Raw genomic sequence first — 26,078 nt, forward strand, 5'->3', positions numbered from 1 at the left:
TACAGCCTGAGAGGAAAACAAGAATCCAACGCTAAACCAACTGAGCCACCCAGGTGCCCCTTGGGAATTACTTTTGAACAACTTTGGGTGCCAGGAAGGAGAACAAGGCAGAAGGTGATATAAACATCTCATTAGAAACCATTTTATTCTATATCTCCTATATGAATATTTTAGAATTAAAAAAAACAAACAATACAAACAGCTCTTTAAAGATGCCTATAGGGGCGCCTGGTTGGCTCAGTGGGTTAAGCCTCTGCCTTCGGTCATAATCTCAGGGTCCTGGGATCCAGCCCCGCATCGGGCTCTCTGCTCAGCAGGGAGCCTGCTTCTCCCTCTCTCTCTGCCTGCCTCTCTGCCCACTTGTGATCTCTCTCTCTGTCAAAGAAATAAATAAAATCTTAAAAATAAATGAATAAATAAAGATGCCTATAAATTTTATCTATATTTAAGAGTCTATGCATTTTGTGAAAACACAGTAAATAAGGTTTAATAGAGGAAAACAAAGCAAGAAAATAGAATGGGATACCCAAAATAACTGAATAAAAATCACTGTATTTTTTTTTTTATTATTTACTTATTTATTTGACAGAGAGAGAGATCACAAGTAGGCAGAGAGGCAGGCAGAGAGAGAGGAGGAAGCAGGCTCCCCGCGGAGCAGAGAGCCCGATGCGGGGCTCGATCCCAGGACCCCGAGACCATGACCTGAGCCGAAGGCAGCAGCTTAATCCACTGAGCTACGGAAATAAAACATATTTATATTTATGTATATTTATATTTCAAACATTCACCAATTGTCCCTTTCCAAGTTCAAACTTTGTAATCTCCCTTCAGCTTGTTGTTCTACAGTGAATCTTGGGAAAATCTAGAAGTTTGGTTAAGAAAACGTACATGTCAGACAAACCATAAATGACTCTTAATCTCACAAAACAAACTGGGGGTTGCTGGGGGGAGGTAGGATTGGGAGAGGGGGAGGGGGCTATGGACATTGGGGAGGGGAGGTGAACCATAAGAGACTATGGATTCTGAAAAACAACCTGAGGGTTTTGAAGGGTCAGGGGTGGGAGGCTGGGGGAACAGGTGGTGGGTAATGGGGAGGGCACGTTTTGCATGGAGCACTGGGTGTTGTGCAAAAACAATGAATACTGTTACGCTGAAAAAAAATAAATAAAATGGGAAAAAAAAGGTATTTAAATAATCAAAAAAATTTACCGATAAAAAAAAAAAAAGAAAACGTACATGTCTTCATAGCACAGGGTGATTGCAAGTTGTGGCTTTACTTGTTGCTTTCAAATGGAAAATCACTTCTTTTTAAAATTAAAAAAAATTTTTTAAGTTATCTCTACACCCAACTTGGTGGTTGAACTCACAACCCAAGATCAAGAGTCACATGCTCTACCGACAGAGCCAGCCAGGAGCCCCTGAACTGGAAAATCTTGGTCATTACCTGCAGTCCCAATGAACACTTAACTGTGTAAAGACAACATTTACTTACATTTTTACTGAAAATATTTTTTCTGGGGCACCTGGTGGCTCAGTCAGTTAAGTGTCTTCCTTTGGCTCAGATTGTGATCTCAGGTTCCTGCTATGGAGTCCCACATCTGGCTCCCTGCTCAGCGGGGAGCCTGCTTCTCCCTCTCCCTCTGCCTTCTTGGGCTCTCTCTCTTTCTGTCAAATAAAAAAATAAAATCTAAAAAAAGAAAAGAAGCCATTTTATTCTGATTATGAGTAGAACACGTGGTAATTGTGGAAAATTTAGAAAATATTGAAAAACAATGAGAAACTACCAACCCTTTGACCATCTCATTGTAGCTGCCAAAAACGTTTTGTATTATCTTTGTCTTTATGTGTGTGTTTATAAAACCTCTTACCTTTTGTACTTGATGTATCATGTGACTAAAATTTTTAAATAATATGATTTCTGATGGCAGAACTACAGCCATTGCACAGACACATTGTTGTTCTCCTGTTGTTGGTCACTTGTGAGATTTCCAATTTTATTTGATTATATATATATAAATTTTCTGGAGGGGGGATTATCTATCACGTTAAAGGTTATTTCCATCTTACAAATCTTTTTATTTTGTATTTTTTTTAAATAATTTCTATGCCCGGTGTCGGGCTTGAACTCACGACCCCGAGATTAAGGGTCACATGCTCTACTGATTGAACCAGTCAGGAGTCCCAAGCTTGTTTCCTTTTTAGCCTTCTTCATACTTATTGTCACACTGTCATCCTCAAAGGGCACCTGGGTGGCTCAGTGGGTTGAGCCGCTGCCTTCGGCTCGGGTCATGGTCTCGGGGTCCTGGGATCGAGTCCCGCGTCGGGCTCTCTGCTCGGCAGTGAGCCTGCTTCCCCCTCTCTCTCTCTCTCTCTCTCTCTCTCTCTGCCTGCCTGCCTGTCTACTTGTGATTTCTCTCTGTCAAATAAATAAATAAAATCTTAAAAAAAAAAAAAAAAGTTACACGTTTTCACAACCATCATCAGGGGACAGAAGTTAAGGAAGAAATGGGCAGCCTTGGTCTTAGCACTACTTTTACACATTTCATTTACAAATTAACCTCGCAAAGGGTCTTCGCTCCGGACCCCCTTGCAGTCCCCTTGAGCATTCCCAGTGCCCCACACCCTCCGACCATTAGTGCTTTTGTCATCACAGGAACAGCAATTGGCTCAAAACACCCCTCATTGTGATGATGATGAGGCCTCGTGATGTGACCTCCTTAGTGTTCTAAAAGATTGTTTGGTATAACTGCTTCAGTTCAGGATTTTTCTCTGACCTTTCCTATCATGTTTAGAGTCAGAATTCAGATGCTGTACAGTTTAAGCTACAGTACGCCTGGCCTATAACTTGGTTCAAGGCATTTATATTTATGTCATTTTGTCTGCTTCTTATACTAACAAGGTGGAAAAAGCTATCCCAGTTCCCCCCACAAGGTAAAATTCTGGGTTTTTTTGGTCTATTGCTAGAGTTTTAAAAATAGTTTAGATAAATTACAGTACATTTAGGAATTAAGTGCACATGGAGACTTTTAGGAGATATTTTATGAAGAACACATTTAAATCCAAACTTAATATAAAATTTAATTTCTTAACTGGGGTGGGAGATAGTACAAGAATAGAGTATTAATTTTTTTCTAAGGCAGCATTTTAAATTATACAAGAAAGAGGTATATTAGTCCTAGTTAAATTACATATTTTTTCAACCAAAAGGGATGAAATCTTTTCTCATGTTTATTAACCTTTGTATCAAAATGGTTTGAATTTTGGCTAATCTCAGTGGAAGACTATTGTGTTCTGTTCTCAATGACATTTTTTTTTTTAATTTGAAGTGTGACTTAAAGCAGTTGCCATTAATGAGAAAGTTAAACAATTTAAAATGTGAAATGTTTTAGAGGACAATAATTATGTCCTTCATGTTTCTGCCTAACGCTAGGTAGGCAATCAGTTAATATCAAGAAAGTCACTTTAAATGGAATAATGTTACCCTAGAGAAGAGTGTACTCCCTTATAAAAAATTATTTTTACTCATTCTCGTGTTTTTTCTGTAGTCCGATATCACTCGGTAATTTGATTCTGACTTTACAGAAATGGAATATTCCATGAAAATTCTCCAAAGTGAATAAAATGTTGTCTAAATTGTCTTACTTTCAAGTTGTCCCTGACTGTTTGGCCGAACAACTGAATACAGATACTCCTTTTGCCGTGTCTTCCTGTGAACATTGCCCGAGTGATAGCTTCATATTTCTCTCATCTCATCATTCAGAAGCTATTTATCCATTTTTTTTTCCCCATGGCCTCCTTTAAGCCTCCTCCCTGCCCCCACCCCCCCATCACTGAATGCCTGTTCAGCCCCCACACATTCAGGCGTATTTATTCCCGTAAAGATAGTGACACTTATGGTTTATTCTAAGACTAAATCTGTGTTGCCCAGTGACTAAGGGCTTAAGCATGCACACTGCTTCTACGCTTACCCTCCTACCTAACTTGACTACTCAACTTCATTTCTTTCCCTCAGAATTCTCTGTTTTGGCACAGTGCAGTTAACATACCACTGCCAGGCCACTAATTGATTTCTGAAACCTGACATTTGTTTTTTGTTTTCTCCTATCTTCCCTAATGGTACAGCACTACTAAGCAGGAAGGAATGCAAAGAACTAGAAAGTTCAAAGTAATTGAGGATCTGTCCATTCACACTGTCTGGCATCATGCCAATGTAGAACCTGGAACATCTGAAAAATATTTATCAAGTTTTAACCCTTTTTGTTAAGTCGGTGAATCAAGTTTGCAGCTGTAGCATGTGTGTTAACAGCAATTAAGCTTGGTTGAACATGTTCTTTCTATGTTCAGAATCGCATGGCAAACGTCTCAGAAAAGGATTACTTTCCAATTTCCGTACTATTGTACAGCGCTAAGCTAGTTATTTTCTGGGAGATTGCAGAGCCTGCCATTTCAGAGAAACCATTACTTAAAAGTGGCAGTCCTGTTTTATGAATCCTTATGTCAGAAATGAAATTTAAATAAATGCTACTATATTTGAACAAAAAAACCCAACAACGATTGAATTCAGCTTTTCTAACATACATGTATCAAGAGCCCAGCCATAGCTAGGTTTGTATCTTTATTCATTAGACAAAAATGGAAATGTGAGAAAAAAAAAAGAACTGAACTGGACAAGTATTTTATTAAAAACGTATCAAATAGTTGGGTATGTTGTTTAGCTACTGGGAAAACATTTGTAAATGAAAGCATGCTAAGTGGTGTGAAATACAGAAACATTTCCAGTAAAATAACTGAATTTTATTGTAGTGAAAACAGGTTGAAATAATAGGCCACTGATGCTCTGATAAAGACAAAAGAAAAGGTCTAGGAGTGTAGAGGCAAATTAAAATATAAATAGATACTAAATTGTATTAAACCTAAGTTAAGAATATAGAACTTTGGTTAAGACTTGTCTGTATCACACTCAGGTTTGATCATGTTATCAGCATTATAACTGAAAATCTGTCAAAGTTCAATTTTTAAAAAATTAAATCCCAAACCAATTCTATAATCTGTTTTTAAGTTATTTAATTACATACTTAGGTTCAATCTTAGAGAAAATCAGGACAGCTTTATAAAGGTGGACGTGGATACCATGGGACTGTTTGCTTAGGAAAAAATTAGCAAAAAGACTTATTAAATACTACTTTGATAACATGAAAGTAGTAGTCAACCACTCTCTGAAAGAAGTGATCACGGCTATAAAGATGAATCATTTATTAACAAAAAGGAAATGAAAAGGAGAAAAAAATTTACAGCATAATTTTGTTCTCTAGTAATAAATACCTCTAATATTTCATGTGTATATTATTTTTTTAATCTACACACTGAAATGAGAGCCATACTTTTAAAGATCAACCTCTTTGAAGTGAACATTTTTCTAAGAGCTCAGTTTTTAAAGCTGTTTTACTGTGAAGTGATGAGTAGGCTGTTGCACATGTAAAATTGTCTAATAGTATAGTGTGCTGTCAACATATATACATATGTAGTAATATACCAGGCATTTTTATTGCAGTTTATTGTTCCGGCTTCTCAATAAGCCAGATAAAATCATATACAAGAACATTAAGGATTAGAGAAGTGTTTTCCTAAGGTGATTGCTGGCAAAACTTCACCTTCCCATTATAATGTAGTTAATGGATGGTAATATATTTGACTCTTACTTTCCTACAAATTTGGATTCCCAGTTTTCAGAGCTGCTGCGCGTCTAATGTTTGGCTTCTTCGATTGTCTTTTCGTAGGAAAAGGTGCCATAGTGCTAGGTAAATGTGCTACGCTTCTGTTTTGTAAATATTAAACTCCATTTTTTTGAACATACAGTGCTAGCAAAAACAAGTGGAAGATGTAATCTCTATGTAAATACATTTGAACTAGTCAGTCGTTCGTGCTTAAATTAGCTTCCATGCTTCGGCTACAGTCAAAAGTGTAAATATTAAAAACTTCAAAATTCATATGGCCCATCCCCCTCCCCTCCTCTCCATACACGCATACGAGTTAGAAACGTGTGTGGAAATTTCTTCTAACCACTTAAATACTGTAGGGGAAAACAAGCTTTTATCAAGGACTTAAAAAAAAAAAAATCTTACCATTAAACCTTTTATTCACGACATTCCGGATTTGCTTTGCTAAATGGACACGTTCACTGAAGATACAGAGACAAGAGAGCTGTTTTTAAATTTATCACACCGCCCCTCGTTTTCCGTTAAAGAAAAGTACATTTTGTATATTTAAAAATACACACTCGTGAAACAAGTCTCTAAAAACCTTGGCGCCCCCACCTAGCTGCCTTCTGGATTTCAGCTTTTGAGTTTCAGGTCCTTGCACAACACCTAAGACGTGCAGAACTCTTTTTCTCCCTAATCCTGGCAGAGAACAGTCCGAAGAGATCTCCCTCCACGTCTCCACCCTAATTCCCTCTCTTCCTAGATTCCACCCGCTTCTCTCCTTTCCTCCGCCCCCGGCTCCGTCAGCCCAATCTGTCAGAGAAGTTGTGTACAAACTGCGCGGCCGCCCTGCGCGCGAAAGCTCGTGGCCCGAGAGGGCGGGTTAGCCCGGCGAGGGCGGGGCCTGGGCGAACTTCTCCCTTCTCATAGGCTGCCCACTCCGGCCCGGCCGGCCTCAGAGCTTCGGGATTCGCCGCAGCGCTGCCAGTCAGGTTGGCGGGCCACGCCCACTCGGAGTTGGGTAAAATAGAGGCGGGCGTCAAGTGTCAGTAGTCGCGGGGCAGGTACGCGCGCTCGCAGCTCGCTCACGGAGACAGACGGTGGCGGGAGCGGGCTCCGGCGAGTGAGAGAGCGCGGTGGGGCGGGGCGGGAGAAAGTGGCCGCCGGGAGGACGTTGGCGTTTACGCGTGTCGGAGCGGAAGAGTTTTGCTTTTCGTGCGCGCCTTCGAAAACCGCGCCTGCTGTTGGCTGAGGGGGTCCACCCGGAGCCTCCCCTTCTCCGCCCGCGGCCCCGCGCCGAGCTCGCCGGCCCGAAGCAGCGTGGGCGAAGTGGGAAGCGCGCCCGACCCGCGTCCCGCGCCCGGAGCCGCCCCCTGAGTGCCAATGGCCACGCGGGTGCTGACTATGAGCGCCCGCCTGGGACCCGTGCCCCAGCCGCCGGCCCCGCAGGACGAGCCCGTGTTCGCGCAGCTCAAGCCCGTGCTGGGCGCCGCGAACCCGGCCCGCGACGCGGCGCTCTTCCCCGGCGAGGAGCTGAAGCACCCGCACCACCACCCGCAGGCTCAGCCCGCGCCCCCGCAGCCTCCGCAACCCGCGCCGCCGCCGGCCGCGGGCCCGCGGCTGCCCCCTGAGGAGCTGGTCCAGGTAGGAAGAGCCGCTCCCCTCCCTCCACCCCCCTCCCGGAGCTCGGGCGTGTCCCGCCGCTGCGACGCGCGGGCGACAGGGGCCGCTCCAGGCTGGGTCGTGCGTCGGGGCGCTCCGGGAGCGGGAGCTGGCTGGGCAGCTCCTCCCCGCCCTGCCCTTCTGGCCTGGGCACCCGCAGTCCGCAGGGAGAAAGGGGGACCGGAAGAGGGGGGTCCCGGATGAATCTCGTCAGACGCGTCCGGGAGAGGTTAGAGGCAAGTGGGTGCTAACACGCACCTTCATGTTTTCTTAGTTCGGGGGGGATGGGACTTGGTACCTCACGTCCAACCTTACTTAAATTCCGTCTTTCACCTTATCCTCCAGCCCCCACAGTGCTCTGCTCTTGGAGGTTCCCCCACGTCGTTTCGGGTTAAGGGGAAACGCAAATCGGGGTGCTGGCGAGAGGCGCCTCGGGGTGCTAGTTTCGTATCTCTCGGCTCAGCCTACTTTAGACGCGATCTGGGGCTGCCTTTGGGAAACGAGAGTTAGGAAAGCTAAGGTTGTATTGGAGCGTTTGTTTTTCCTTAAAAAGAAAGACCAAAAAAGACCGGGGGTGTTGTTTTCTTCGTGTGCGCGTAAATTTCCTCCCGGAGCCGCGTTGAAAGCTGGCAGTTGGCTTTTACACTTGCCCGGCAGCCGAATTAGAGCAACCGCCTGTTTCTTTCGCCCACGCAGGGAGTCATATAGCCCAGAAAAAACTTCCCGGGACTTTTAGCCTGTCCCAAGGAAAAAAAAAAAAAATTGGAAACATACCCACATGCAAACAGCTGGAAGAGCTAAAATCAGAAACCACTAACCACCACGGGAGCGAAGTGCACGAAAGGGTTTAGTTCGGTTTATTTCGAGACGCTTCATTTAGTAGCCCCTTGGACTGTGGCGTATTTGCTACTGAGCTCCTAGTTCGGGTGGTCTGCGAGTTTCGTCGTGCTGTGAAAGGGCAGTGGCATTTGTCAGAGATGTGACTCACATGACCAGAGCGTTAATTTTTATTTTTGAAATCGTGTTTATCTGGGAAACCCGAGTCTGCATCCACCCCGAATGATAGAGGAGGTCCGATATGAAACGCTTTTGAAATTCAGTAGTAGCAAAAAAAAATGACTACTATTCACCAGTTTCGATGCCACAGTTAATAGATTCATGAGGCATTTAGTTGGAGTAGGTTTTTCTTTTAGAATTTACTTTTCAATGTTAAAAAATTAAAAGAGAAGTTCATGTTGTACTAGAATAGAAGATAGCTCTAAAAAGACTGAGGGAGACTATTAGTTCCTAAAAAAAAAAAAATCGCCACTTGGAAAAGATTTGGTTATTTCAGGTTTGTCACTTCTGTTTTGGTTTGAGACACAAGGATAAGGGATGATTGAGCTTTTTACAAAGTAAGGGGGAATGTAGCATTGGCCCACTGAGGAGGACATGATAAATGTTTTGCTGATGACTGTGCTAAGGATACAGCAGCCTCTCCCCACCCACGGACGCCTTAGCACCACTCTACCAAGGGAGTGATTTTCCCCTAGGTAATTAAAGATCTGTTTTAGATAGGGATATGAATAGGAACATTTCATTATCATATTAACCAATTACAGAATCTGCTGATTAAAATCAACATTTAGATCAAATGTTGAAAGTGAAGTTGCTTTGTTCTTTCAGTGGATACTGTGTTTTGCTCAAGATGGTTGTATTTAACTGTCCAGTGACCTATAAATGAGAAAAGGCACTGAAACAGCCAAGGAGTGTATTTTCTATCAGATGTTTCAACAATATCTGTCCAAGCAAAAACAAAACAAAACAACTCTGATAATATTTTTAAGGTTGGTTTGCTTAGGTTTTTGTTTGTTTAAACACACCTATATTAATATAAATGTGGCATGAACAGAATTGAGGTGGTTTGGCAGTATTACAATACTGTGTTTAAGTTGCAAACTCAACTGTGGTGGGGCCAGGGAATCCTGCTTGTAGGAGAGTTCTTAAACTTCATTTATTTAGATTTATTTTTTTATTATTATTAGAAAGGAATTTCTATTACTCGAAAGGAATATGTATTATTGATTGGAAAAGAACTTTTTTTTTGTTTGTTTTTAATTTTTTTTTTTTTTTGGACAGATCACAAGTAGGCAGAAAGGCAGGCAGAGAGGGAGAGGAGGAAGCAGGCGCCCTGCTGAGCAGAGAGCCCGATGCGGGGCTCGATCCCCAGGACCCTGGGATCACGACCTGAGCTGAAGGCGGAGGCTTTAACGCACTGAGCCACCCAGGTGCCCCGGAAAAGAACATTTTTGTGTGCTGCTGCTTTTTCATGATTTGCCTCTTTCACTTTTTGTTGGGAGCTGATTGTGAGAGCAGTTTGCCAAATACACCTTACAGAGAGTTTCATAAGGCTTTTGGTAAACCAGGTTATTACACAGTTGACAAATATAAGTTTATAAATGACACTTAGGAGTTTGCCCTAGTACTTTTTGCAGGTATTGTTCGGAATTTTCAGTAAGTTTGTCTTTACCCAGATGATGAGTTGGGTGGATTATGCATGTTTGTTTATCTCTTCTTTTGTAGACAAGATGTGAAATGGAGAAGTATCTGACACCTCAGCTTCCTCCAGTTTCTATAATTCCAGAGCATAAAAAGTATAGACGAGACAGTGCCTCAGTCGTAGACCAGTTCTTCACTGACAGTGAAGGGTTACCTTACAGTATCAACATGAACGTCTTCCTCCCTGACATCACTCACCTGAGAACTGGCCTCTACAAATCCCAGAGACCGTGTGTAACACACATCAAGACAGAACCTGTTACCATTTTCAGCCACCAGAGTGAAACGACTGCCCCTCCTCCGGCCCCGACCCAGGCCCTCCCTGAGTTCACCAGTATATTCAGCTCCCACCAGACCGCAGCTCCAGAGGTGAACAATATTTTCATCAAACAAGAACTTCCTACACCAGATCTTCATCTTTCTGTCCCTCCCCAGCAGGGCCACCTCTACCAGCTACTGAATACACCGGATCTAGATATGCCCAGTTCTACAAACCAGACAGCAGTAATGGACACTCTTAATGTTTCTATGTCAGCCGCCATGACAGGCCTTAACACACACACCTCTGCTGTTCCGCAGACTGCAATGAAACAGTTCCAGGGCTTGCCCCCTTGCACATACACAATGCCAAGTCAGTTTCTGCCACAGCAGGCCACTTACTTTCCCCCGTCACCACCAAGCTCAGAGCCGGGAAGTCCAGATAGACAAGCAGAGATGCTCCAAAATCTGACCCCACCTCCATCCTATGCTGCTACAATTGCTTCTAAACTGGCAATTCACAATCCAAATTTACCGGCCACCCTGCCAGTTAACTCCCAAAGCATCCAGCCTGTCAGATACAATAGAAGGAGTAACCCGGATTTGGAGAAACGACGCATCCACTACTGTGATTACCCTGGTACGTGATTTAACCCGGTTGAAGCAGCAATTCTGTGTTTTGAGAGAGAGAACGTGCGCGCGCATGTATGTGTGTTTTTTAATCTCAGATTTTAAATTTACGCAGGAAGGTAGTACTTGACAATGAAAAAACCACCTACTTTGTTCTTTTCATATCTCAGTCTCTTTACCCTGGAATGTTTGTCTCTTGCTGGTTTTACGTATTTAAAAAAAAACTAGAATATTCTGGAGAAAGGTTATTTTGGACTTCTTATTTCTAATATTGAATAAAAATTAGAATTCTGTGTTATGCCATTACTTGTGTGATGTATATTTGGAGTTTTTAATTCTAAATTAAAGTGACCTGAAAAGAATTAGATAAGGTAGAGAAAATAAGGTGTGGTAATGAAGTGGAGATTATGTAGGCTGCTCTCTTCATGGTGTATTACAAGACTGTCTACAGAACATATTAAGGATAGTTCTGATAGCATATGAGCATATGTTCATTCTTGAATGAGATGTGGCTCAAAATCTAAATTGATGATAGTGATGGCTTTATCTAAAGTTGCTGGCATAAGCTAGTTTATGATTAATACAGGGTATAATTTACTGACTGTGGTACATGATAAAGCGTGATATACTAAATGAAAAAACAAATGGAGTACAGAAAATTGTAGTCATCTTGGATAATGGTTTAACACTGTCAGCTCTAGAGCCATTAAAAGTCTTTAAATCACTGAAGTATATGTTACCAGCATAAAGCACCTACTGTAATATAAACATACATTTCCCATTTGTAGCTTACTTGCTTATCTGCTTTTTCTGCTAAAGTGGTACATAAAGTAAATCACTTTATACTTTCAATAAGGTAACGGGGGCACCCTTTAAAACTGACGCTTCAAGTATCGATTTCTTCTTTAAAGCCCGATTTTAAACACTGAATCATCAAATGTAAAGATTTCAAAAGATCTCCAAAATGACAAGCTGTTCTTCCTCTTCTTTATTTCAGGCTGCACAAAAGTTTATACAAAGTCTTCTCACTTAAAGGCTCACCTGAGGACTCATACTGGTATGTAATTTTCTTGTTAATTCTGTGAGTTGTGTAAATAGTGTAAGTGGTATTCATCCTTTTAAAAGCCAACACATGTTTGATCTCTTCTTTCTTCTGTCAGCCTTTATTTTTTAATGGCCTACCTTTTCAGCACTGGCTTTGCTCAAAATTCAGTTCAGCAAAAAAGTCCAGTTCCAGGAAGGCTGATGTTCCCTTACCGAGGCCTTGCCATGTCACCTCACGTAGAATGAATTACCCAAAAATGTTAAAACAACCATGTTTACTAATGGATTTTAATGGCACTGCTATTTCTGCCTTGAAGGAAAAAGAATGTAACTCATTTTCTTTCTTCCATAACAAATCAGTTGGCTTCTGTAAGGTATATTAAATGCTAAAAACTTTTCCATTTAGCATGTAAAGCATAACTGCCTAATACATTATCTTTAATTTCACCTTTAACCTAAAATCTCTGTTTAGCATTTTTTCTGTGGTTGATGAAAGGAAGGGCCGAAATTGCAGACTATTAAAATCAGGCAAAGATGGGGTCATGGTTTAAAAGTTAATTCTACACATTCCGCCAGCCCAGATTTGAGCTATTTAAGACTATCTTCATTCTAGTTTATATTTCATCCTTGTTTAGAATGCGCTTTTATGTGGAGTCACTTTAATTTTACAGATATTTTGTCAAGTCTATACATTCACTTTTGAATGCTCTTTAATTTTAAAACTATATTAGAAACCATTTTAGAACAAAACTATATGGCATGCTTTTAAAAAGCTTCCAAATACCCCAAATATTTTCAAGTACATAGATGGTTACTATCTGTGATTTTCCTAAAAGGAAAATCCTGAAGGATTCTCCTGAAGGAAAGAACTTACGTGAAATGATAGTGGTTTTTTTTTTTCCTCAGTAAATTCAGCCTTACCTAAAGTTCAAAGAATAAGTTTGCTAATAAAAGCAATGACCTAGCAAAATGTTTTATTCCATCATTGCTATGGAAACCAAAGTATTCAACAGTTCCTTTGAATGGGTTGTTGGATTAGTGTGAGGACTTGAATCTCCCCAGGCTAGATGTTACTATGGAAATTGAGTTTTGATAAATGAAGTAGTTATCTCTAACTGCTGCATTAAAAAGTAAAAGCCTTTGAACAAAGGTCAGTGCTGAGATAGAACACTAGGAGGAATATGGCTGCAGACATTTTGTATGCATGTAAGGAAGTAATACTTGATATCTCAGTGATAAACACTCATTAAAATCTAAATAGTATTGGCGTCAATGGTAGATTTCAGTACTTTCTGATAAATTGCTTTTAAAGAAAAGATAGCTCAGGTATTTATCAGTGAAATGAATGGGTTGTTTTGGCCTGAAGTTTTTTAGATATAAAGCGATTATACGAAAGGCATGATCCTCATGATCCTACATAAGCAGCTCAAGTACAAATTATGTTTGTAGTTAAACAACCACTAAGTATATAATAAACTCAGTCTAAAGTTTCCAAAATGCAAATGATGGCCAAGAAAACATTCCATATAGAAATACTAAAATAGCTGTTAATAAAGTAAATAATTGTCTTAGGGAAGGAAACACTGAAAATGGGGTTTTACCTGAATTTTGACTAATGGGAATAGAAATAAGTTTGAAACATGTGAACGATTGTTTTTTTTTTTTTTTCTTTGAAAGCCCTTGAAATGGGAGATAGGAAGGAGGGAACACGTTTTTCATGAGGTTTAAAGTCTCCTAATAAAAAGAATGCAATTGCATATCACAGTGTAATCAACTGCTTATTGCAGGGATATAGTCAGCATATCTGAGTGGCCTTGAAACCCCTGTCAGGGGTTAGTGCTCTCAATACTTACAGCTGGGATTCTGGAACTTGACCTGCTGGCAAAGAAATTTTAATAGTGGGCTGTCTTAACAGTGATAGTACTAATAAAATCAAACTAAAAAGAAGACCCAGGCCTAGCTTGGGTCCCATGCATCAACTTTCTCACCTGATGATACGTGTGGCCATCCACATCTAATGAATGAGACCATGTAATCCAGTTTAATAAAGTTTTGTTTGATACAGTCTCAAATGCCTTGGGGAGGGGGGAGGGTTTGTAGCAGACTTGTTCATCTGGCTAAACCCGTTCTTGGGTAATCATCGAACATTGAGGTGGTTTTCTCCTCATTCCTAGTTTCTAGACAATGTTTTTTAAAATTACCTGTGCGCGCTCATTGCATCCTCCCTGACTGTTTTTAATGAATGTATCTGAAGTGAGAATATCTTTGTTTTTTCCTCTTTCTCCAAGACCCGGGTATTTCTAAACAGCTTTGCTTATTTAATAGCTGTTTAGTTTGGAATACATGTTCCCTACTGTGCCCTCCATCCTGCTCCCACCCTGGACAGTTTATTAGGAGATTTTTTAAAAATCTATATGGGGATCTTGAATTTTGATACACAAAATTGCTTTTTAAGGGATTGCCATTTTGCAGGCAGAATGTGAAAAGCCACCCTAGCATTTCCATGGAATATAATTGTAATTGCTTTAAAATGTCAAGTTACCTTATGTTTTAAAAATGATTTAAGTAATTAAAACAAACTACATCTGAATTCTATTTAATTGCTTATTCTGGAGTTTTAGATAGTAAGTGCTTCTTGACTTGCAAATTGAACATAAGGGAATGGTCTTTCTAAAACAAGACCTTTTTCAAAAAATTTAGAATGGATGTAGAAGATAACCAGTTTCTTGAATCAGAAATCCCATAGCATCCTTCTAAGTATTTTTCTAAGTTGATACACTTGATTTCTCTCTCACTCATAAAGAATACACAGGTAGTACCAAGTTCTATCTTCAAATGGTCACACAAAACACCTGAAATGTACTTTTCCTGTATTTTAGGAAATGGTTATATTTCACTTACATGTGTATGTATTACAGGTCTGTAGAGGTACCCCTTGTATGGGTGTGTGGGTGTTTGTGTTACTTGTAATGTGTTTATATACATACCATGCCTCTGGTTAGAAATAATTATGGCTGCTTCTGGACAATAGTGTCAACTGGTATACTGTACTTTCAAAAGCATGTAACTGCAAATGTTCTGCTGAAATTTCTGTATGCCTTTTTGATATATATAAGGGACTATACTCATTGCCATCATCTAAAAATTGCTCCTGAGCACTTTTTAAGGAAAAGATTCACTTAACCATGTTGCTCTTAAAAATCAACTGAAGATTTAAAGTAATTCTAAGCACAGGCTTGAGGCCAAAAAAGGTAAAATGCAACAGGGAAAGAAAGTTAAGGCTGTATATATGAAGAAAGATTTGGAAGAAATTGAAAATCTATCTTAACTACTGTTACTGGTTTCTTGGTGTGCCTGTGAAATACAGCTTTTACTTTGAGTTTGGAAATTTCTTTAAAAATGGTATTTATGGTTTAGTAAAAAGTACTTTCCAAGGAAAAAGTTGTGAAGCTAGTGAACTCACTCAGTACAGGTGTTTAAAATCTTAGTGCTTTCAGTCACATGAGTGGATATGTACTTAACCTGAAAGAATACCTGAAAGTGATTGGGAAATTAGGGTAAGGAAACATTTTTAGACATTTAGCAGTCTCAGCTAAATGGAACAGGGCAGAAAATGAGCAATTGTATGTACATGGAAGTCTTTGAGCAGCACACACACTTGGCTCAAGTATCCCTTAGACCGAGACTATTTGTACGGGCCCTTATGACTTGCCACCGGCTGACAAGGAGAGGACAGTTGGAAATACCCTCACAAAAGAAAATGGAAACTACAGTAACATAGGAACACAAAATGGACTCAGGGAGGCACTATACTGTTAGTGCTGCGTTTTACAGTGAGCTGTTTGGGTTTACAGTGAGCTGTTGGGATGCTTTGTTTAATTAAGAAAAAAATGCACAGTACCTTTTGGAAAGATTTTTAGGCAAAGTCTTAAACTTTAAGGGGGTACATTCCCATATTCTGTTTCACTTAGTGGAACACTTTATTTCCTAATGACACATTAATATTTTACTATGCATACTTTATAATGTACAATCCTGCTTGAGATGATTTTAGTTTCAGTTTAGGTACTAAACTACTTACATAAATTTCCTATCTAGTTCTTTTTACTACCTATTTAATGTGTATTAGGTATAGATATGCGTCTAAAAATACTGACAAGAGTTGACAGGGATTTTTCATTCATTGTTCTTGGCCACTACAACCTTCAAAATGTTGAGAACACGAGTCACTACTTTTTTTGTGGAATTGTGGAAGAAAGGAAAGTATTAAAACAATTTCATTTCCTTGAAAAATTATTTATTGTAAGTCTCTCTTCCTCTCTAGATAAGTAGGTAGTTAGATGGCCATAATGGAGATCATTCAGTTTGGATCTAGAGTCAGTCCATTGGTGTTTAACTTGGTAACCTGTGTTATTGGTAGAGGTGGAAAAGTGGGGCAGGATGAAATTACTTAGTATCCAGTGGATTTTTTGAGTCTGTATTTGAAAATATGCAGGTAAAAGTATCACATTTAGCTTATAATTTCAGATACTATTAGTTAAAATTCTTAAATTTTTATTTGTAGCCTTGAAATTTATTCTCTATTGACAATTTAAAGCTTATATAAGAAAAATAGTGGCTTAAGAGACTTGCTACTTCAGACCCTTGGAAAAGGTATTTATGAGCATCAAAGCTTAGAAACAATTCTTTTTAATGACTCACTGGGAGAATTAAACTTTGCTTCTAGGACTTGTTCTTTTCATCTGAAAACATTTACATAGGAAATTGATAAAACATTGTTTTGAGATGATAAAGCTTATCAAAGCTTAAGATGTATAATTTGATTAAGCAAAAATTTTGATCTTGTGGAGAATCCAAAGAGAATCTTTTTCTTCCGTTTTATTCTTACAAACTAGTGGGAGAAAGGTAGTTCATAAGCAGATGAAATGGAATTACTGAAGAAGGTCAGATAGAAATAAGCAGCTCTGAAGGTAGAATGTAATACACTTTTTTTTTAATGTAATAATTTAATCACGCAAGATTTTTACTTTGACAGGTACTTTTAGTTCTATAGAATGCAGTAGCTGTTTACTTGATGACCTACATTTTTTTTCTGGTGGAAGATTAGAAACAAAGTGATGTCCTACTTTAGTAAAAGTATCTCTGTAGCACTATTCGTATTCTGTCAGCCTGTATTATTTATACTGAAGGATCTTTAACTCTGATAGGGGAAGTTAACTGTTCTAGAAGTGCACGTTTAGGTAACTTAGAGTAAAACAGAATAATGTTTCTTTTTGACTACTTTATAAATAAAAACCTTTTAAGCATTGGGAGAAAACTTGCCAAGTTAAGGTAGCCACATAAATACGGTAGAGTAAAGACTATCCTAGTACTCATTCAGTGCTAGAAAAGTTAAAATACAGAATTTGTCTGTTTTGGTTAAAAGGGGGAAGGTAAAATCTTTCATTGACTGGTTTTTTAAAAGTCAGTTTAGGTTCTTAATAAGAAAGTGAACCTGAGTGTCATCTTTTTGTCAGAAGACTCAAGAATGTGGGGAGCCCTTAGGAGAAGTGCAGAAACTTTGGGGCCTAGAGGGTTGCTCAGGGAGGAGACTGCAAATGTAACCCCTGACTGCAGTTTGGATTTGTCAGGTCACTGTTTTTTTGGCCCCAGAAGTCCCTTTGCTGTTTTAGACGAGCAGTAGGAGCTTCAGAACTCCTTGGTTTTCATCAATTCTAGTCCATCTCTGTAAAGAAACACTTGTTTTATCCTTGCACAACTCTGTTTCATCAATTCTAGTCCATTTCTGTTAAGGAACACTTGTTTTATCCTTGACAACTCTCTGCATGATGGATAATAAATGGATTCCTTGCTAACTGGATTCTGAACATGTCCTAAAAGCGTGGTTCTCACCTAAACACACATTTAGTGAGATAATAGAACCAGGCAAAGTCCTGCTGCTAGTCGGTGGCGGTTGGGGTGGACAGTCTGACAGTTGGGTAGATTCCACCAGGTGCTTTCCTGTCTCTTAATACCTTACCTTCTTTTCATGGATGAAAAAATCAGAATTAGTCAGACTTGGACAAACAATGTGATTGTTCCAAAGATGCATTATAAGAAGTGTGGCATTGCAGCTGGAACAGAAGATGGTCTGTCCTTGAGGAACTTCCAAAGCTAGTTAAGGAGGCAAAACAGCGGTTTGAACACTCTTAACAGCAGTTATGTGCAAGTGCAAACCAGTCATTCAGAACGAATGTAAGTGGTGCTATAGGGATACAGAGAAATGGAATGATCTCTCCTGGACTGTCAGAGGTTTTCTGGAAGTGTTAAGGCGAATCAAATTTCAAAGAAAGGGTAAGCATATGAACTGACCGCAAATTGGCAGGGAGAAAGAAGGAATTTCTTGTATTTCCTTTTAATTAATCAGTTGCCTGAAAAAGGGTACATTAGTTGCATTTTGCAAATACAGATAATACTATAATCTTTTAAATGAATCCTTCTGTTCCAAGTATAGGAGATGCGCTTATAATGATACAATGAGTTTTAATGAAAAGATTTTTTAGATGGAAAATTACTGGCATAGCTACATAAGAATAAAAATTAATGAGCCCAAATCATACTACCTTATCTTCATTTTAGATACTATTATTTCTCCATGAATTTCTTTAATCTTTTGATTGTTTCCCACTTTTCACCTTTTCTTAGAATATACAGAGACTGTTTCAGACTCAATTCCCTAAGTGTCTAATGATGGAAAAAAGTATAATTATTATTAAATTACATAAAAACATTCTCCTTCTGAAATAAGAGCTGATTTGAGCGTCAAGGACTTAAATTCTAAGAATTAAGTACCAACTATTAAAATAATTTATTCCACTTTAACTGTTGGCAGTATTTTGTTTTCTCAGAATAGGAAATTGATTTTAAGTTCTTTGAGGCCAGTGACTTAAGTAGAGAAAATTAAGATTATGTCTTAGTTTTGTTTTTCAAATCATTTAGTGCAGATTACACTTGTTTACTAAATACTGGTTTTTAAAATTCTGATAGTTACTAGTCTCTGTTGGATACAATTGATTGAATTACCTTTTAGTTATCAGGCAGGAGATCAGTACAATTTGCTGGTTATAAACTTCTAAGTTACCTAAAATAGCTATTCTGAGCAATATTTCCATGTATGATATTTTTCTTTTGTTGGAACGTTCTAGGAAAAGACCTTGGTATGAGTCTATTGAATATGTTCAGCAGAGCAGAGAAACCTCCCATTCTGTTGTGGTAGGTTCAAAAGTCATTTTTTACCTGTTTATCAGAGGAAAAAAATGAGGATTTTTTTAGTCCATTGCTAGAGATTTCAGATACATCGTAAACATGTTCTGCTAACCCCTGAAATTCATTTGTAAAGGGAAATGATCATGAGGTGATATTTGAGGGCTTGTCAGAACAGTTTTCTGGACCCCACTGCTCCTGAAAGGTGGGTCTCCACTGAAGGCTGGTTCACGTATGCCCTGTGCTTCCCACCATCTGCAGTTTCAAGGCCTGCTCTCTGAGTCCATTAATCTGTTCCATAGCTGACCTTCTCAAGTGGCTTTAGAATCTTTAAATAAATTGGAACAATAAGTGTTCCTTAAATTGTTCGTATAGAGTTAACGGAGTGTTTGCTAATGGGGGGTTTAAGTCGGACGCCAAGGAAAAGTGGCAGACCGAGGTTCTGAATCTCGAGCTCATTGTTTGACTTCCTAACTCATGGAGTTACTGTGAGGATTAAGTGAAATAATGAGAAATACCTGGTTCTGCAGTTTGTACTCAGCGAATGTTTGTGTCTGTTCCCTTCGTTCACTGGTAATGCTTTGCTTCCCAGTTTTATGAAATATATTCATTGTTCTTGTCAGTACCAAAAGTGTGTATATTGAACTTGAATAATTTCTAAAAAAGATAAGGGATTCCTAGCAAAAATACTCCCTAGTTAATTTTAAAGTAAAAGAAAAATACTTTTTTCAAGATAAAGTTGAAGCTTGTTTTCCATGCTGTTCAAATTTGCCACTTTTTTTCTTTCTGCCTTTGGAAAGTTTCACATTAACAGCATGAGAACTTAAAAATACAGTTGATGTTGAAAGAGCTTAACTAAATATTTTAAATTGGTGGTATTGGAAAGAGATTCTGTAAAAATCCAATTAAACTTTTGAAAGCTCTATCCTGTTGAAATAACTTAAAGGAAGTCAGTTTGGTTTCCCAGAAGTACTGTGCATAGTGTTTCTGGCTGAGGAAGAAAGGCCCGAACTACTATTTGGCCAGAAATTGGGTACCAGCTTCCTCTATGATGTTTTACTTGAGCCGTGTTGACACTTGAATAAATCCCATAGAAACTGCCCCAAGTGGGGAATAGTTGTCCTTGCTTTTATAGTAAAGACTTGGCCCTGTAACTAATGTCCCAGACACTGGTAGTATTCTTGGCTGAATAATCTATAGATGTGCATAAATTGAGAGCAAAACCCCAAATGTTTCAGGAACTTTAATGGCTACCGTTTTTCAACCAATCAGTAAAGTAAACTTTAAAAAATATTGGGGCAGTTTATTGCTTCATAGCCAATAAAAACAGTGAACAAAAAGAGTCTAGTGTCCCTTGTTTCTTAAATAAACTGAAAATTCAGTTCTCTGGCTATTTAATTATTAAATGCAAAAGACTAGAATGATTTCTTTTAAAATTGCAGCACTTCGTGAATTTTTTTCTTTGCCTCAGACATCAGAAGTAACTTTCTCTTTCCATTAATTGACAGTGAAGTATTTAATCAACATGTTTGTTCTGGGATCTATTTTTCACGAGGAACAAAAACAAATGCATGTGCAAAAAGTTAATTTTTTTCTCTTTGATTTACATTTACAAGAGTATGTGCTAGATTTACTCCTGGTATTAAGTAATATGAACACAAATTGAGAGAAAAGAGTTTACTACGTTACTTAAAACGTTTGTCTTAGTTTTAATTTTTAGAATTTATAATTAAAAAAACTTCAGGAATTGAGACTATATATTTTAAATGAAAAAATTTTTTTTAAATTTTTTTTTTAATATTTTATTTATTTGACAGAAATCACAACTAGGCAGAGAGGCAGGCAGAGAGAGAGGAGGAAGCAGGCTCTCTGCTCCTCCGATGAGGGGCTTGATCCCAGGACCCTGGGATCGTGACCTGAGCCGAAGGCAGAGACTTTAACCCACTGAGCCACCCAGGTGCCCTTAAATGAAAAATTCTTAAAAATTACGGATTTCTGTCTTGGTTCAGAGCCAGAGTAGAGGAGAGAGAAAAGATGATTTTGGGGGGATGCATACCATAGAACTTGAAAGAAAAATCTAAGAGATAATAGGTACAAATTTCAAAGGGCTATTCTGGCCCTTTGTCCTTATGGGATTTTGTTTCAAGAGTCAGAGTAGTTACCAGGACAGCAAAAATAAATTAACTACAAGGTGTAGAAATCTCTTGTTGTGGACAGTGTCTTGTAAAATTTGGACTCAGTTGAGTAATCTTAAAACTTCCTGAACATGATACTGCTAAATCAGACAGAAAGGTAGTTGGGTTTCATTGTGGTACTAAGTAGAGTGTTCAAAGTGACTTGGAGGCTCTTCTCTTTCACAAGAAACCATGTTTTAAGGAATTCAGGAGTGTGACCATTCAGAGTTTTAAAAGGTATCCAAATAAAACTGAGCAGTAAGCCAACAGTAGTACTTTAATAAGAAAATTTATCTCAAAACTTTCAAACTAACAAATATATAGAAAATTCTAACATAATGGAGCATAAATAATAATGTTCAGTGAAACTTCCTCAGGTTTTCGGATTTATTTAGGGGAATGTTAATTAAGTCTTAAACTGGGAGTTAAGACTGCATTATCAATAATAATAAGTGGATTTGAAAGATTAGCAACTAGCAAACTTCAGACAACATTAAGAATACTACAAATTGCGGTGGGATTGTGGACTAAATGTCAGTTCACCAGAGTTAGAAAGTGCTGTGAAAGAATAAGGAGATTGATTGATTAGAGACTTTTAAAACAGGTATAATTCTTGTAAACTCGACGAGACTAGGCATTTTTGTCCTGTTGACCACTGTGTCCCACAGTGCCTAGCAGGTAATAGACACAGGGCAGATAATGTCTGTATCAGCAAATGTTAGAAGTAGTACAGTTCATATCAGACTTTCTGATCTGGTTGAGGAATTTATTAAATACAAGATGCGTAAAGCTTCAAGACCAGTTCTTTAATACGTTCCTACCTTTATTTTGCTTTTATCTGACTGAACAATGGGAAGGTGTGAATGTGTGTGTGCTGTAGTGAATTTTGAAGAGTGAGTGCCCCCTTCATCCATTTTGGAGGCCCTGTGTTTAGCTAATCCAGAAACCGGACCCCATTTGAAAAGGATCGCAGTTGTGTGGTACATTGAGTTCGTGGTATTGGTGATTTGAGCAGCCTCGGAATTTTTTCTTTCCTTGGCCAGCAGAGCCATTAGTCCTGTGCTAGTTTAACTTGGGTTTGTTGGTGTAGAAGTTGAGTTCCCAGAGCAGTGATAAAGCCCCCAGAGGGCATCTAGTCATTTCATGGATTTATATGTTTGGTAACAGTACATAACAACTAAGCACCCATTTGTCTCGCACATTCGAAATCACCATTTTCCTGCTCATGAGAAGTCCAGATACATCTCTCTTCCTGTAATTAGGTTGAATACTACCTAGGAAAGAGCGGCTCTCTCTGTTAGGTTCTTGAGGAAGTCTAGATCCTAATGGAGTTTATGAACCTTCCTTCTCTTGGACCATTTTTTTTTTTTTTTTTTTTTTAAGACTTTTCCTTCTCAGGCAGTGTCTGCAACATTTGTCTTGCAAGCAGGCCCCCCTCACCTCCTCTTGGTCCGTTGTCACAGGTGAGAAGCCTTACAAGTGCACCTGGGAGGGCTGTGACTGGAGGTTCGCGCGCTCCGATGAGCTGACCCGCCACTACCGGAAGCACACTGGGGCCAAGCCATTCCAGTGCGGGGTGTGCAACCGCAGCTTCTCCCGCTCCGACCACCTGGCCCTGCACATGAAGAGGCACCAGAACTGAGAGCCCCACCGTGGCCTGCCGTGCCTATGCAATTCACACTGACGTTCTGCAGTTCCTTTGGCAAAGTTTTAAACTACAAACTTAAACCTATATATATAAAGAAAAAGAAAACAAAAAACTGGAAATGTATATTTTGTATATTTGAGAAAACAGGGAATACCTTGTATGAATACCAAAGTGTTTGGTCCTTTTGAGAATCTGGAATGCTTGCTGTAATGTATATGGCTTTACTCAAGCAGATGTCATCTCCTGACAGGCAGCCACATCTCGGTGTGGGTAGGGGGGCGGGGTGCAGGGTGTGTTTGCAGTGTTTCTACCTAAGCACCATCATTTAACGTGACAGTGTTTAGTAAACAAGTCAGTTGGCAGGCACAGGAAGAAGGCTGGATTGTATGTCAAGATTTTACTTGACATCAAGTAGTTTTTTTTTTTTCAATATTAGATAATTCCTTAGAGGTGCGCAGTGTACCTGGCAATTCACAAATAGCCATTGAACAAATGTGTTTTTTTGTTTGTTTTTATATGAGTTGCCTATATTTGCTATTCAAAATTTTGTAAATATGCAAATCAGCTTTATAGGTTTATTACAAATTTTCTAAGATTCTTTTGGGGGAAAATCATCAATCTGTTTGAAAAAAACCATGAATACATTTACAGTTAGAATTTGTGGTAAAATACCTCTTCAAACCTCACCAAATTCATTTCTTTAGGAGGAAGAAATCATTCAAATGAACTTAAAAAGCGGATTCCATGCACTGATGAAAATAGGATTATTTTAAATGAAAGACATGTGAATTGTGAACTCCAGAGCTTAAAGATAAAATATGTAAAAGTGAAAACCTCTAACAATAAGCTAAACAGTATCTTTCTAAAACGAAGGACTTGGAGCTGTCATGTGGCAATGTTGAATTTATGATGCAGTTTTCACATACTGGAATGTTCGCTTACGCAGTACTGTTGGTTAAACGACAGTTTATATGGATTTTGCATGTAATATACAGTGAGACACAGTAATTTTACCTAAATTACAGTGCAGTTTAGTTATAATCATTGTTAATACTGACTCAGTGTCTGCCTTTAATTATTAAATGACATGTTGAAAGCGTAAGGAAGCAAGTGCTACATATATGCAATATAATAGTAATGTGATGCTGATGCTGTTAACCAAAGGGCAGAATAAATAAGCAAAATGCCAAAAGGGGTCTTAATTGAAAATGGAAACTTAATTTTGTTTTTAAAATATTGTTTATCTTTATTTATTTTGTGGTAATATAGGAAGTTTTTTTTTAGAAAATTTTCATAACTTGATAAATTATAGTTTTGTTCGTTAGAAAAGTTGCTCTTTAAACGTGTAAATAGATGACAAATGGTGTAAATATTTTGTAAGGCTTCAAAATGTTTATACGTGGAACATGCCTACATACAAAGCATAAATTGGTTGCTGTTTTGCTTCTTTTCCCCTCTTATTTTTGTATTGTGGTCATTTCCTATGCAAATAATGGAGCAAACAGCTGTATAGTTGTAGAATTTTTTGAGAGAATGAGATGTTTATATATTAAGGACAATTTTTTTTGGAAAATAAAAAGTGCCTAAAAGATTCATGTTTTGCCTGCCTTCTTCACCTACAACAGCAAAAACAGCAAATTCAATCCCACATTAGGGGATAAAATAACAATTCCCACGTTTAACCAAAGCTACCTTTGTTTAAAACAAAAGGGGTTTGTTTGAGAAGTACGATTACAAGTATAAAGGGAGATACATAAATTTCATGAATGCTGATCCCTCCCCTTCACTACAGACACATAACTGCATTAACCTTTTCAAGGTTATTGAGGTAATGGCATACGCCTTTTGTTTTTTTTAAAGATTGTTTATTTGAGAGAAGGAGCAAGGGGGAGGGGGAGGGCTGAGCAGGAAGCCCCACCTGAGCCAAAGGCAGAAGGCAGGAGCCCCCCAGGTCGTTGCATATGCTAGCTATATTGTCTGAGGTAAATAAAACGAATTGGGCTTTTTAACACCCCCCCCTTTTTTTAGAAGACAAAAAGATTAAATAAAGTTTGATCCAATACAAACAAACACATGTAGGGCTTGGTTTTTAATACCATTTTCCAGTGAAGAAGATGGGGCTCAGGAGAGCATCTGACAGCACTGCCTGGGTGGCTCAGTGGTTTAAGCCGCTGCCTTCGGCTCGGGTCATGATCTCAGAGTCCTGGGATCGAGTCCCACATCGGGCTCTCTGCTTGGCAGGGAGCCTGCTTCCCTCTCTCTCTCTCTGCCTGCCTCTCTGCCTACTTGTGATCTCTCTGTCAAATAAAATCTTTAAAAAAAAAAAAAGTCATTCAAATCCTGTGATGATGGAGGTGTATCAGAGCCACAATGAAAAGCAGGTATGAGTTACAACCCAGAGTGTAAAATAGCCATGAGCCCCTACAGAAATAACTGAATGGGAGAGAGGAGACAAATTGCAGAATTCCAAACAATCTTGACAGATACTTTATTGTGAGAAGTAAAACATAACTCCCCACCCCTTAAAGTGCATGTTGCACAGAATGTAATATGGCCTTCAAGGGAAGGGAAAAGAACTACAGTTCAGAAACCTGCCCAACCCCACCCAATAGCCTCAGCCAGGTGGTTGGTCAAGGTGCATGTGGACAGTGACAAGTAATGTTGATTGTACATACCCTTGATGTGATGAGAATGAAACTTGGCCTGTGCTGTCTACTCCTAGAAACATAACCAGAGAAAGCCCAATTGAGGGACATTACAAAATACCAATATTCAAAACAGCCAAGGTCTTGCAAATCAAGAAAATGTGAGAAACAGTCACAGATGAAAGGAACCGGAGGAGATACAACTATGTATAATATAAACTAATGGATTCTTAAACAGAAAAAGGACATTAGGGAAAAACTGAGGCAATCTGAATATACAATTGATAATGTTTCAACAACATTGGTTCGTTATGACAAAATGTATCCTACTAATGGAAGATGTTAATAGGGGAACCTGGTGGGGGGTTTACGGGAATTTCTGTATTTGCAGTAATTCTATGATTTAAAACTGGAATAAAGCATTTTTAGAAAAGTGAAGGAAAAAATCTGTGTCATTATTACATATGTTCGTAAATGGGAAAATCCCTGATGTTGGAGCTGAAGTGAAAATTGTAGTTACATAATTTGGCGTCAGTTT

The 26,078-nt window shown here is 38.9% G+C and overlaps 1 protein-coding gene across 1 annotated transcript; it reads left to right on the plus strand.

Annotated features, from left to right (window-relative positions):
* Window positions 1-6,938: 6,938 nt before the first annotated feature.
* On the plus strand, window positions 6,939-24,629 carry KLF5 (Kruppel like factor 5). Its single transcript, XM_045977979.1, has 4 exons — window positions 6,939-7,343; window positions 9,924-10,797; window positions 11,785-11,844; window positions 22,711-24,629. The coding sequence occupies exons 1-4, from the start codon at window positions 7,083-7,085 to the stop codon at window positions 22,887-22,889; spliced, it is 1,374 nt and encodes a 457-aa protein (XP_045833935.1). The 5' UTR covers window positions 6,939-7,082; the 3' UTR covers window positions 22,890-24,629.
* Window positions 24,630-26,078: the final 1,449 nt, after the last annotated feature.

Source organism: Meles meles, chromosome 14, assembly GCF_922984935.1.
Source record: "Meles meles chromosome 14, mMelMel3.1 paternal haplotype, whole genome shotgun sequence".
NCBI lineage: Eukaryota > Metazoa > Chordata > Mammalia > Carnivora > Mustelidae > Meles > Meles meles.